The sequence below is a fragment of the Phyllostomus hastatus genome, unplaced genomic scaffold (genome assembly GCF_019186645.2).
Source record: "Phyllostomus hastatus isolate PE091 unplaced genomic scaffold, TTU_PhHast_1.1 phas_scaffold_78, whole genome shotgun sequence".
Lineage (NCBI taxonomy): Eukaryota > Metazoa > Chordata > Mammalia > Chiroptera > Phyllostomidae > Phyllostomus > Phyllostomus hastatus.
The window spans coordinates 54379441-54393919 of NW_025334041.1; the positions used below are offsets into that span (position 1 = coordinate 54379441).

General features: G+C 36.0%; 1 protein-coding gene across 9 annotated transcripts in view; it reads left to right on the forward strand.

The window, feature by feature from the left end:
• SUGCT (succinyl-CoA:glutarate-CoA transferase) overlaps positions 1–14479 on the forward strand; it is a 1092359-nt gene that overhangs the window by 1000069 nt on the left and 77811 nt on the right. For 6 of the 9 annotated variants that reach the window (XM_045828747.1, XM_045828739.1, XM_045828742.1 and 3 more), the window contains one exon: positions 5327–5772. The exons of 1 other annotated variant lie outside the window; for it this stretch is intronic. In XM_045828747.1, coding sequence (XP_045684703.1) covers positions 5327–5490 — 164 coding nt within the window. In that variant the 3' untranslated portion in view covers positions 5491–5772. Of the gene's footprint in view, positions 1–5326; positions 5773–14479 lie in introns of those variants that run through there. 2 more of the 9 variants (XM_045828744.1, XM_045828743.1) reach the window with 1 other exon arrangement.

A 14479-nucleotide genomic window follows, 5' to 3' on the forward strand; every position in this document is an offset into this window, starting at 1 on the left:
TTAATATAATTTTTATTAAAAAAATTGAAAGTAAGCCTCACTTTTTTCTATTTTCTAGGACAAACTAGTCAGATTAGTCTACATTGAGATATTCAATATTTCTGCTTTCAGACCTACTTGTACTTTCCAAATCTCCCTAATAACTACCAATTTTAAGACTATATGCTCTTAGGAAGTTGAACCCACTTCCTCTCAGTCTCAGTATAGAAAATTCTGGGCTTCAGCTTTCTCTATCTCTTTTAACTCATCACCATGATTCCATCCATGACATTTTTAAATTTGTTGAAATATCTTATTCACTAGTGGTGCATCCTTTCATTATCTTCACTCACATGAGGTTTTGTTTGTTTGTTGAACTCCTATACTTCTATTTCAGTGGTATTCCAGGAGAGAGTGAAGGCAATATTTATATCCCAAAGTACAACTTGAAATTACTGTACAGCTTGCCATCAGCTAGATGCACTGTAATATATTAAACCAGTGGCCATGTTTTAGACATATTTTACTTTTTTCCCAATATTATAACTATTTGACTTCTTTATTTCAAATGAAGACATTAGAGATTGGCTTAAGGGGGCAGTACATGAAAGAATGAGGGGCTAAATACCTATTCCTAACAAAAGAAACCTCTGGAAGCAATCAACAGATTGAAAGTAAAAGGAGGGAGGAGAAGTATAAGGGGACTAAAGGGCAATGGATAAAATACAATAAAAAAGAAAAAAAACATTAAAAAAGGAAAAGAAAGGTAGGACATACCTGGGCACTGGAGTTCTTCACAACATTCATGAAATGGGAACATACCTTCCTAGACCCCTGAGAGTGAAGAGGAAAATCACATTTTTATAGTTTAGGAAGTCAAAACCCATGACTCCAGATAACAGAACAAAATAGTTAGGATAAAATTACCAGGTCAAATTTAATTGGTCAATATAAATTCATCAGTTGTAACAAACATACCACTTGGTGGGGTTTGTGAGTGTGGGGCATGCATGGGACAGAGGGTATATGGGAAATTTCTATGACTTCCTCTCAAATTAGCTGTGAACCTAAAACTGCTCTAAAAACCTTTAACCACCCCCCCCAAATCTACTTTAAAAGACACTAAACTTTCTCAAAATTTTAACAGTCATTTCCACTTACTTGGCTGCATGATCAGAATGGTGAAAGTCAGCAGCCAAAAACACAGAAAACCCAGTAAGCCTCCTGAAGAACTGAGTTTGCATAGAACTACTCTATCCAGTCTCAACCCCTTAATCTCATCCTGGCCAAAAATCCAAATAAGAGTAAATACACCATTAACCCATTCCACATTTCTTATTTTGGTCACAGAAATGCTAATGTATTTCCTTAAGTAAAAGGTTTTTTTTTTTTCCAATTAAAAAAAAAAAGAAAGTACAGAATCCCATACAAAGAACCCTTGAAGGCTGTAGGTTAGAAAGCTATGTGGGAAGAATAGAGCTAAGAGTATTGAGTGGATTTAGAAATTTGTATAGTTTCTTGTCTCTAAAACTTGTCAACATTTCTTATTATATCCATAATTTTTTAATTTTTCAAAAAGGTTTTACTTTTTTCATCACCTCTTATACCCCTGTATTCTCTTCCACCTCCACTTTCCCTCTTAACTCCACAATTATCACACTGTTGTCCATGACCATGAGTTCTTTCTCTTTTTTATTTTTTCCTTTTTTCTCCATTCCTCAACACCTCCAGCCCTCCCTGGAACTGTCATCTTGCTTTCTATCTATGAGTCTGTCTCTATTTTGCATTTTTAATCAAGATTTGTTCTTTCAATTGTGTGAACACTTTTAAAACTCTTGACATTTAGTTTATAAATTTGCCTCCATAAAATTGCACTGATTTGTACTCCTACTAGTTACCAACCTTTTAAAAACAAACATATCCACAATATTTGATAATTTTATAGACAAAATTGTATCTTATCTTCATGTATCTTATTAAAATTATATCAAATTTCTTTTATTATTGATATTGAATATTACCCATATTAGATTACTCAAATACTCAAAACAATACTCAAAAGATATTTTTAGCCTTATTTTAGAAATGTGTAGACTGAAGTTCAGAGACTTTAAAATTCCTCAAGATCATACAGCTTGCAAGTGTTTAAAAGTATACATGAATATAAATTGTACTTTGCCAAAAGTGATTTAAGGACATGTGACTTATCTGTTCATCTTTGTTTAATGAAAGAGCATATTGTTTATTCTTTCTGGCCCTTACATGTATATATTGAACATTTTCTACTCCTTGAAACAAGAGTATTTGAAAGGTCTTTTATTCTCTTTGTGCAAAGCTTAGACTGAGAGAGATGTCCCTGATACACTTGATTGTTGTGTGGGGTGGCAGGAAGAATTTAATGAGAGCTTATTTTTCCTGGGTTCTGAATATCAGTTTATTTGCTTCATTGCATATACACATGTCTTTATCCAAGTAAGTGCAAAAATTTACCAAGTAATACCAAACTAACAACTTAAATTATTTAAGTTTTTATGCAAAGGGTTAAATATTTTTAATCCTAAACTGGTGACATAGTCTTCAGTATAATTCTGGAAGCTACCTGGAAAGTATGTTGTATAGAGAGAGTGACCCAAGTTGAAATTCCCCTTAATATGGCTGGACCTGAAGAGTTTCTTCAATACCATCATTGAGTGGAGGTTAAACATCTAGGTTCTTGGTACTGGTGTGTACTATAATGTGGACAAAATTGCAAAAACATGATGCTGAGTGAAAGAAGACAGACACAAAAGGTCACCTACTATATGATTCCATTTATATGGAGTATCTAGAATAGATATATCCATAGAGACAAAAAGTAGGTTAGTAGTTGCCAGGGGATGGAGGGAGAAGGAGTTGAGTGAAACTGTCTAATGGGTAGAGGGTTTTACTTTAAGTGATGGAAATGTTCTAGAACTAGGTAGAGGTGGTTGTTGTATAGCATTATGAATGTGCTAAATGCCACTGAATTGTTCACTTTCAAATGGTTAATTTTAAGTAATGTGAATTTCATCTAAATAAATTATTTTGTTTTAATTCCAAGTTCTTCAACCCAACAGATCTTGATTTGGAAGAAAACTCTGTTCCTTCCTAGTTGTGTGACAATGGGCTAGTTATATTAATTTCCCAATGTTAACCCTAACTCTAACTATTTTACCTTAAACCCCCTTTACCTTCATTGCCCATACAGGATTGTTGTGAGGATTATATGAGATAACATATATACTACCTTTGATACAGTGGCTGATGCATCATAAATTCTTATGAAATGTAGCTATTACTTCTTACTACTATTAGCAGCAGCAGCAAAAATAATACTTCCATAGTAGGTTGTGTTCCAAATTTATGATTTAAGAATCATAAATTCTTAGGAAATGTAGCTATTATTGCTTACTACTATTAGCAGCAGCAGCAATAATAATACCTTCATAGTAGGTTGTGTTCCAGCCCAATCACTTGATATATTCAAGTGATTACTATCCAGTTAGAAGTCTCATTTCAGGTTACTAATTTAGGAAAAAGGACCATGGCATTAACTTCAGCCATGTATGCCCTCAGTGGAGTTCTTTTGAAAGACAAGATTTAGATTAAAATTGTTGTTAATTAGTATCAAAAGAGAAGCAGGTCTGTAAGAGCAATTAGTAAGGATCACATCCCTAAAACATCATATTATCAGCTTTCTTAGGAGAGCAGCACACTGTGCCTCCAATTTGTTCTCCTTTACTGAAAAGGAACCAATGCATGAAAAAAGTCATGCGCTAGGGCATTTAAAAAGAAATGTGTGAAAAACAGGGATTTCACTGAGCTTCCGATAAGGAAAACTTTAGTTATCAGTTGAAGGTTCCCATTTATCTGTAGTGGTTGGCATGTGTTACACAGAGGGGTGACTCAATGGTCTCTCTTGCTCTAGTTCTATCAAAAACAGTTTCTACAACAGTACTTTTTATTAACAGAAGTCTCCAAAGAGATAGAAGCACATTTGCTGCTTTCCTTACTGATAGTTTTTTACCCACATATGTTTTGGTTTTATTTGTTCTTCCTACGAGTTGCAAATCAGGAGGAGGCTGAAAAAATTTTTATGAGATAGAAATGCAGTTTTGTATTCTTCTTGTAACTATGTAATTTATTTCCCTGAAGGCTAATCAAATGAGAACTAAAAGATAGTGACATCAATACCACTTTTTGAATGAGGCAGTTAAGGTAGACTCTGTTCCCCAATATCAGTTAAACTTTTCCATGGTAGAGTGGGGAGTAAAAAGACACTGCTAAGGCTATGGAAACAGCATGGCTGTCAATTGGAGACAATGCAAATGCACATGGATTTGCATCCTGGTGTTATTAATTATTAGCCATGCGACCTTGAGTAAAACCTTAGCTTTGTGGGCTTTAGTGGCCCTATTTGAAGAATGGGGATATCTATTTCCAATAGCTGTTGAATGTGTTGTTTTAATTACCCTTTTTACAGTGGTTCAATGCTCAGCAAATAGCTAGAGATACATGTCTTTTCCCCTTGTACTGAAAGCTTCCAGAGAGATGCTGTGGCAGCTTTTGCCATCAGAGTAGCCAGTGGGTTTTGTGCATTATTGTGGGCTAGGGAATGTTTGCTTAGTGCTTTCTGTCCATTATCTCATTTAAATTCTTACATCAAGTTTATGTGGTACATCATACCCAGTTTACAGCTGTAGAACATGAGGCTCAGAGAAATTAAGTGATTTGTTCAAGATGGCTCTGCTGGAAATTATAAAAGCTAACATCCCTGACATTATCCATTGTCAGGTCTCCCTGACAATGGAGTTTGCATATATAACTTCTCCCATCAAAATGCTTCATCCAGGGTTTAGATGCTGTTTAGCTGAGCTGCTGCTTGTTGAATTAAATCTTGGAACTATACAGTAGACATTGAATAGTAAAATTTTGGGTTATCTTCACCTGGGGTCTGATTTTCAGCTTCAGAAAGGCATTATATATCCTGGTCATTATTCTCTTGGATCCAGACAGTCCACTCAGTTGAGCACCCTACCCCCATGAGTTCCTGTGACAGGACTGACAGCTTCTGAACAGGCCCAGCACATACCAGGCATGTGTATGCAGCCTCTGCATAGTGGTACACAGGTCAGATGACCTCTGTGCAGTTGCATGAAATGGAGTCAAGAAAAGGCACACATGAAGATACATTTCTTTCCAAAATGATGGTGCATCTGCAAGGGTGTGACTGGCAGTGGTATTCTTGGCATTCATTGGAAACACCCCAGTTGCTTGGGTAATTAATTTCCTCATTAACAGGCTTCCTGCTTTCTTTCTCTTTTGACAGGCCCAGCTGTGAGATACAGTAAGTTCAAAATGTCAGAGGCCAGGCCACCTCCTCTGCTTGGGCAGCACACAATGCACATCCTGAAGGAGACCCTCAGATATGATGACAGGACCATCCACGAGCTGCTCAGGACTGCAGTAGTGAGCCAACCTGAAACCGAATGAAAAAGGAAAATACTCTTTCTCAAAACCACAATCTGAATGCATTTTGCTAGCAAAGGCAATACTCTTTCTGAACCCTTCTCCCCAATTCTGGTGCCTGGCACTAGAAGGTAGAATCAGATAAATTCCAGATTTCCTGCCTAGTGTTTGGCTCTGGTATCTGCTTTTTAAATGTACCTCACCTTATGCCCTAGCTGGTGTGGCTTAGTGAATTGAGCACTATCCTGTCAACTGAAAGGTCACCAGTTCGGTTCTGTAAGGGCACATGCCTGGGTTGCTAGCCAGATCCCTAGTTGAGGATATATGAGAGGCAACCAATTGATGTTTCTCTGAAACATCTTTGTTTCTCTCCCTGTCTTCTCCTCTCTTTAGAAAGAAATAAATAATTTTTTTAAAAAAGATTTAAATCTACCCCACCTTTCATTTCTTACCAGCTTTTCCTCCAAATAATAGATGAATTGTGGATTTGTGGGATATTTTGGTAAATATTTTTTTTCTCAAAAAATGCATTCCTCATTCTAATTATATCAATAGCCTAAATATTTTGCCTTTCCAACCCATGCTGGTCTGATAAAAAACAAACAAACAGATCTCCTGACATTCTCTACTTGTACATAAAGTCCTCGTTTAAACCTTTTTAGGAAGTCAAAGCAATAAGCAGAATGACAGTCTCAGTGATTGATTCTAAACACCATAACTTAATTTTGAGCTCATGAACCCTTGGTTAATCTGTAATTTAAATCATGGACTTTGCTGATGGCCATTATAGAACTGAGCTCTATTCTCTGCCATTGGAGTAAATGTTGCTTTATGTTGTATTTCTCTGATTATTTCATGATACAATAGCAGAAAATCAATTTCTATCAATGCACTTATTTTTTAAAGATTTTGTTTGTTTATTTTTAGAGAGAGGAGAGGGTGGGTAGAGAGGGAGAGAAACATCAATATGTGGTTGCCTCTCACATGCCCCCTCCTAGGACCTGGCCCATAACCCAGGCATGTGCCCTAACTGGGAATCGAACCAACAACCCTTTAGTTTGCAGGCCAGCACTCAATCCACTGAGCCACACCAGCCAGGGCTCTATCAACACATTTTGAGGTGTAGCATCTACCTGCATCTGGGATTGAAGGCTCTTTAATTGATACCTTATTTTGAGGCAAGTATGAATGCAACAAGTTTTTAAATGAATGTCAAATAATTATTTAGGTATTAAATAATGTATAAATAATAACAAATAGAAGAATAAAATGAAAACATTGATGGTAATCTGAACAAGAATGTATCTACTATAGAAGAATGTATCATGCCTTATTATTAAATATTTGTACTTGAGCATTAAAGTATTTGTCAGTGAATTTAAAGTATAGAAAACATCTTCTGTCCTGAAGGTAGTAACTGAATTGTTTATGTGTTCCTGAATAAACTGCCACTCCAATAACCTACAGCTTGCCAATAACCCACACCCAGGTATAGTCCAAGGAATCAGATGACTCCTATGATCAATATCCTGATATAATCTCAATTCGTGGCCAATAGGCACATATATTTGAAAGTCATGACATTACATACCAAGTGGTAACAGAAAGTTGAATTATACATGTTCGTCTTTCAAAACTGTGATTTAGAACTAGTTTTCTTTTTTCTTTTTGTTCTTTTTTTATCAGAATGATTTTAGTCATTTATCCATGCTATAAGCCCAATATACATCTAGAATCAGGGATTCCAATTTTAAAAGAAAGTCTTTTCACATTGCCTCATAGGACTTTTTAGAAGGAATGCCTACTACTTTTTGAAATAGTTATTATCCTCCCTACTTTTGTTCTCTGTGCACATCTTTTTCTGAAGAACTCCTGCTGTTATTCCACTAGTTAGAATTTCATCATACAAAGGTAACTGATGCCTTATGTAGTACATTTCCCCCAATGGCTAGTTCATTGATATATACAGGGTTCAGCACAAATCATGCCCCCTTTTTATTACAAAATCATGTATTACAAAATCATAAGCATGTAATTCAGTAACACAACAGTATCAGACTCAAGCACATCATATCACACTTTAGATGAAATGTTCAAATTAAAACTAAAAAATATTGTACCCATATTATTACCCTACCAACCACACTCAAGCAAGCATTACTTCTGCTGGATCCTGTATATTCATTCACTTCAAGCCAGACATCAAAATGAAATTCCTCTATGAACATACAGGTAGTAATGGAAATGGTAAAAGGCTGGATGACAGACAATTAACAAACCATATATCTTAAACGATGGATCCACCATTACTTCTACTGATCCAAGTAGATATCTTAAAATGCAAATTACTTGGTTACTGAGCAATGACCCTAAATAACTGGGTAGTCATATGTAGCAGGATACTGATCATTCAGAGAGGGTCACAAAACACCTCTGAAACCTTGAAATCAATCAAAACTGCAGACTTCATGCATACATAGCAAAGTAACCAGTAGAGACTGTCTCCAGTGCAGTTGTGTTCACAGCTAACCAGATTACCATCTGGTATATGGTTAACAATGATCTGGTTAACAATTCGCAATGATCCAGGAGAACTTTGAACCTAGTCATCATCCAATAGAAAGCATTTACTTTACCTATTTAGTGAGGGAATGATTCCGAATAATTAGCCCTGAAAAAACATTGTGCTAGCTAAAATTTTTAGCAAATGTCCCAGATCAAATTCTTCCTATAAACAAAGGTACTGTTTTAATTATCAGGACCTATTATCTTACATATTCCCTAAGCCAAACACAATAGTAAGTACCATATGCTCAGTTCAGTTTGTGTCAGGCCTGCCTCCTGGCAGGTTTGTGTCTGAGGCTTGCCTAGAAAATTTTTTGAAACTTAGTGGGTTAATCGATATGGAAGTGAGGGTGTGTCTGCAAGCATCTAGAATCTTTTGCTTGATTTTTTCTGAAGCTTCTTGCTGCCATAATTATCTGATTAATCAAGCATGATATTTTCCAATAAGCAGTTTGATATGCTGTTTTCCTAGAAGAGGAAAAATGAACATTAACCAACTTTGTGTGACTACCCCACTTATATGATATCCTTTTGCCTTTGATCCATTTACTAAGAGTTAGAAGTACACTCATGATTTTAAAAAATGAAAAACAAAGGAGGTCTCATTTAGGCTATTTCATACTAGGTCATTCAGCTGCTAAACCTAGATAGCCCCATAATGGGGATTTGTACATTAAGACTTCATGACTCTGCTTTTAGCCTTCTTCAGGGAAATTCACCCCCACTCCCATCTCACCTGAATTTGACATTTCACCACTGACTCCTTTGTCTCATGACATATCAATGTCATGACAACATACCAATGTTGTCTACTTTAAGAGCTTTATAGATGTGAGTTTTGCTTGTCACTTTCCCACATGCCTCAATGCTGATTTCATCCATAGAACTCATTCTCCAGATAATGTGCCTATAGATACTGAGAAAGAAAGCCAGCTCAGGGCTAAACAGACTGTCAGATGTTTTGCCTCGCCTCTGACTACTCACCATTGATTCTAAATTGGCAAATGAGACAAGTGGGAAGAAAGGCACACTCTTTACCCTTTATATCCTGAACCTGGGCTATTCATCTTCATACTTCTTCTCTAAGATTATGGTGTTCTTTTTGCATTTGCTTCTACTCATAGGAAACCATTTATTGTAGTGAGCCCTTATCATTGATTAGATACCTGAGAAAATGGGCCTGAAAAAAATGGTTGTTAACTTTGATTGTAGTATCATGATACATAGGAGATGAGAATATAAAGCTCTCTTCCTTCATGATTTTGTTGTAATAGCACTAGTACAGTATTGTTTGAAAAAGAAAATGAAAAGATTCAGAGAAAAGTGCATATTTCCATTCCAAACAGCAATTGTGAAAACAAAAAAACACTTGACAGAGTCTCATTATTATCCATATTGAGGTGTAGAAGTTTTCTCAGACATCAGGATAAAGTTGTTTTTTATAGCAATACCGGGGTTAAATGTTTTAAAAATTACTACTCTTATATGATGCTTAGTTTTTTAATGTAGACATATCAAGCTATCTTCTGAGTCCAGATGGCCCCTGAACTTTTAAACCAGCCTGGCTATATGCTGGACAGGTTTTGGAGATGTAATTATAAAATAAGCAACTTCTATAGACATGTTTTCCCAACACCCATTCTAAAACATGTCTTCTGCAGTCACTCTGGGAGCTTAAAGTATTATAGACAAATAAGTGCACATTCTTTGCACTTACATTTAATACCATATTATTAAAAAGGAAAAAAAGAGAGAAAAGTACAAAAATGAGAGCTTTGGACATATGAGAGTTAGAGTAGCTAAGTTTAAGAAACAGGAAAGGAAAAGAGAGCATGACCAGGTCAGGCAGATCCAAGTGTGCATTTGCTTAGGAGATTCTGGTACTCACAGAAGATGAACCCAGCTTCCTGATGTTCAGGTGCCAGGAGGGGACGGCAGACACTGGACATAGCTCAAACACCATCCAGAAAATGGAGTTCACCCACCTCCAAATTATTCCTGAGAAATAGCTCCCCCCTCCCGTTTCTTAAGTCTTTAGTATTAAAGGCATTGCCCTAATCCTGCCCTTTTGCAACAGTCTTAAAAAGAAGCTGTGGTAGGCAGAATAATGGCCCATCAAAGATGGCCACACCCTAATCTTCAGAACCTGTGAATATGTTACCTTGTGTAAGAGGGAATTGAGGTTGCTAATTAGGTTACCTTAAAATAGAAAAATGATCCTGGATTATGCAGGTGGACCTAATATAAGAACAAGAGTTCTTTAAGTGTAGAAGAATAAATGTCAGTTATGTGATATGAGAAAGACTTTACTGATGAACCATTGCCAACTTTGGAAATAGAAGTGAACCAAAAATATAGGCATCTAAAAGATGGAAAGCAAGAATGGACTGTCCCACACAGCCTCCAGAAGGAGTGCAGACCTGCTTGATTTTAAACTGGTAAAACTTTTTTGGACTTATTTTGAATTTCTGATCTCCAGATGTTTAAGATAATAAATTTGTATTGTTTGAAGTCACTAAATTAGTGGTAATTTGTTACAGCACCAATAGAAAGCTAATACAGAGGCTGCTCTGCCTTTGCAAGTGACAGTTACAGGAACTATCACTAGTTTTCAAAGTGACCAGGTGACTCTTTCTTTTTCTTTCTCTATTTTTCTGCCTACTTACTTCCCTACCATGTTTCCCCATTCTCTGAAACTCCTTCTTCTTCCTTTCTCACTGATAATAATTTTTCCCCCTCTCCTTTTATCCTCCTTCCCCTCTTCCTCCTCTTGTATCTCATCTTTCTCTCCCTCTTCACTACATAAACACACACAGAGTTATATTCGTGCTACACAAACACAGATGCTGAAACCTACAACTGACCTTCAGAAAAATAGGGCTTGCAGAGTAATTTGGAGGATAACTCTTGGACATTCTGGCCATGACTTCATCTCCACAAAAAATCTTGAATTAATCTCTGGGTGGGGTGGTTCTTTCTCTAACTGTTTCTTGTTCTTTTTTTTTTTTTAGAGAAGGCAGGCTTTCTTGGTCTTCAGGTGGTGATTACTAGTTTGTTCCTAGCCATTTTAATTGAATAGCCTCTAGAAGGATGGTACCTTCTTCTCTGCTTTGGTTTTGCCATCTGTTAAAAAGAGTGGCTGAATCCTCATAGCTCTCTATGATTTTTTCTTTCAATAGGATAAAAAACACTTAAACACATCATTGCTCCCTTTTCATTTTCTTGCAAATTAACCACATGACAATCCATTCAATTCAGTGTGGGTTTTTTGGGTCCTGACTGCATGTACTGGAAGAAAAATGCTATCCTACCCCTCATCCTATCACCTGAACTTTTTCTCTTGCCCAAAATTTTGCATAAGTACTCATAATGAAGCAAGACACTCAGCTTCAGAACACACAACTGAGATTGAAATTAATGTAAAACAGCCCCTTTACCTCTTTGTGAACCCTAAAGAAAAATTCAGACTTCCCTAGCATTTCTTGGTATGAAACGTGGCAACATGTGTAACACACATTTGCCCTGACAGTTTTGAATTTATGATTTTAGATTTTACAAAGAACTTTCTGGCTGTTCTTGACAGAAGCTTTGAAATGTACTACAAATGGATATTATTGTGTTCTTTCTTTGGAGAGGGTCAAGAAAATTGTAGCATCTATGAGTGTATTAAGGGGAAAGACTTCACTCTTTCTGTGATTAGAAAAATGAACTATATTTCCCTTGCATAAAGTCAAACATGCTTTCAGTGGCATTCACAGAGATGGGAGAAATGACAGAAATGCAATGACCTAAAGATCACCTCAGGAAACGATACCCAGTGGCTTAGGACCCTGAGAATCTTTTCAACCCGATTTGCTGAACTGTGTAATGGGAAAGGTCTAGGGCAACAGCATACTAAATTTTCCTATTTAAAAAAAAGCAAGAAAATGGAAATATTCAATCACTATGGCTTCTACCTCTGTGTTCATGTTTTCCGTCTTGTGAATCCCAAACATTTTGTCTGATACTCCACCTTTGCTTTCTGGGAAAATCTAAGTGAAAGAATGTGGATCCAGTACTCAGCCAGAGGTGGTGCTCACTGATCTACTTCCTAGGTGGATCAGTGAGCTGAACTCACTGACAGAACCATGGAGAGATACAGTAATCAAAACTCAATGTTTTATGCACCTACTATCACATGACTCAGGTGACATGAGGTGAAATGAGTAGCTTGGTGGGTCTCTGTGTGGGTGTATTTCTGGAGGAAGTTTTATTAACTTAGCAGAAAGAGCACTGAAATCTAGAATAAGCTCAACTGGGGGAGAAAGAGGACTTTATCAGTAGTCAGAGTTATAACCTTTAATTTTCTGTGCAAAATGGAAGTACATTTACCCTACTCATCCCTAAAATATAAGAACTCTTATTGTGTTCTTTTCTTCTCTGTGTTGGGATACTGTATATATAATTTAGCAATGGTGGGTGATTTTTTTCATGAGTTTTATGACTATTATGATATTAAATAATAATACTTATTATAAATAACATCTATTGGGTTCTTACATGGAAACTATTTTTGTCAGTATATTTACATGTACTAACCACTTAATAAATGTGCCTGGAAAGACTTGATAGATGTGCTACTTGAAGAAGACACTATGTTAGTGTAGAGAACTTATGTGTTCTAACATGTTCAGTGCAACTGATACCCTGCCCTTATTACCATGAACACTACTTTCAGATTGTTTCCTAAAACTCATGGCTCATGGAGTTTTTGAGATCTTCAAGGGGTAATGGACAAGATACATCAGGGTAGAAAGAAAAACCCTAACCCAATACTTTCAACCTTTGCACATGCTCTAGAAATAATAGTGTTCCCAGACAACTCACCTGGAAAGTCTCAACCTGCCGTCTCAGCAAGATATTACATTTTTTCATTTGTTACAAGCCCTAAGTATGTGTGTGTGTGTATGTGTGCATATACACACATGTACATATATAAATAACTTCCACAAAAGAGGATGTTAACCCCAACCAATTTTTCTGTGTGTAAATTTACAAATATAAACTGTCATTACTGGTTCTTTTTAAAGGTTAAGTAGAGTCATAAAGTAGCTGATAAGTACTTCAAAAACAACTCTCACAAAGACCACTGTTGAGAAAAATGAGAGAGCCTAGATCACTTGGATTTAACCACTTAGGGGAGCATCTTAGTGCACAAAGAACACCCAGCACACTGTGGAGACCTAATGGACTCTGAGAGAAACATTTTAGTTTAAATGAACTATGGCTTATCAGAGATACTAAAAATTGTTGGAAAATAAGTGACAATATGTTCAATTAAATTTCAGATTCTCCTCAGACAAATGAAAAAGTATGAGCGATGTCCAGGATAATTTATTTATTCAAGCAGGAGTTAAAAATTATATTAGTAGGAAAATGTTCATTTATATAGAAACTTATTTTATAAGCAATTCAGTAAAAAAAATGTGATCTTGAATGAGAAGATATGGGAGTTAACCATGCAGGTAACTTCTTTTGGTTCATTTGGAACATTTTCAAAGTATTGGTATAGCGAGGAGAGGGAAGTACATCTTGGTGTTTGTCTGTTAACCCATGCATGAAGCTTTTTCTGATCTCCCTGATTGCAAGTGATCACTGTATCTTATTCACTCTTTAAGTCTTCTGCTTTTATCTGATCATAACAGTTATGTGACATTGAGTTATAATGAATGGTCAACAATTTCTGTCTCCCATTAAACTTTAATATCCTTATGGGTATCTTAATCTCTAGTAGTTATCATGATGCCACTTCTATAGAAGATATATAATAAATATCTTTTGAATAGACACTCTTTCATCCACCAGATGACATGTTTTATGAGGGAGGAATTGGTCATATTCATTTTTATTACTCATAGTATTTGTAATAGTCTTCAAAGATGGTTTTCATCAGTTCTTCTCTTCCTATAGGCACATGCCTCTCTTTCCATTGACAGCTGTGATTTGCTTCTCTTCCCCTGAATTCAGGTTGGCCTGATGATGGGCTCATTTTTTAAATATTTTTATTTTAAACAAACTTAGATTCACAAAAATTACAAATATAGTATATAGAATTCCCATACACTGTTCACATAGTTTCCACTGATATTAACATTTTATATAACCAACACACAATGATCTAAACCAAAATACTAACATTGATATAATAATATTAATTATTCTACAAACATTGTTCAAATATTACTAGCTGTCTCACTTTGGCAGACAGAATTCCAAGCTATTCCCCAGGATTCCCAGCTCCTGATGTACACACACTCTTTCCTAATTATTCAGTCAAATACTAATTTAAGTGCTGCTATAGAAAGATTTTGCAGCTGTAATTGAGGTCCCAAGTATTATCTATCTGGGTGGCCCTTATCTAAAGGACCTCACATGAGTCCTTTAAATCATGGTCTAGAAATCAAAGATT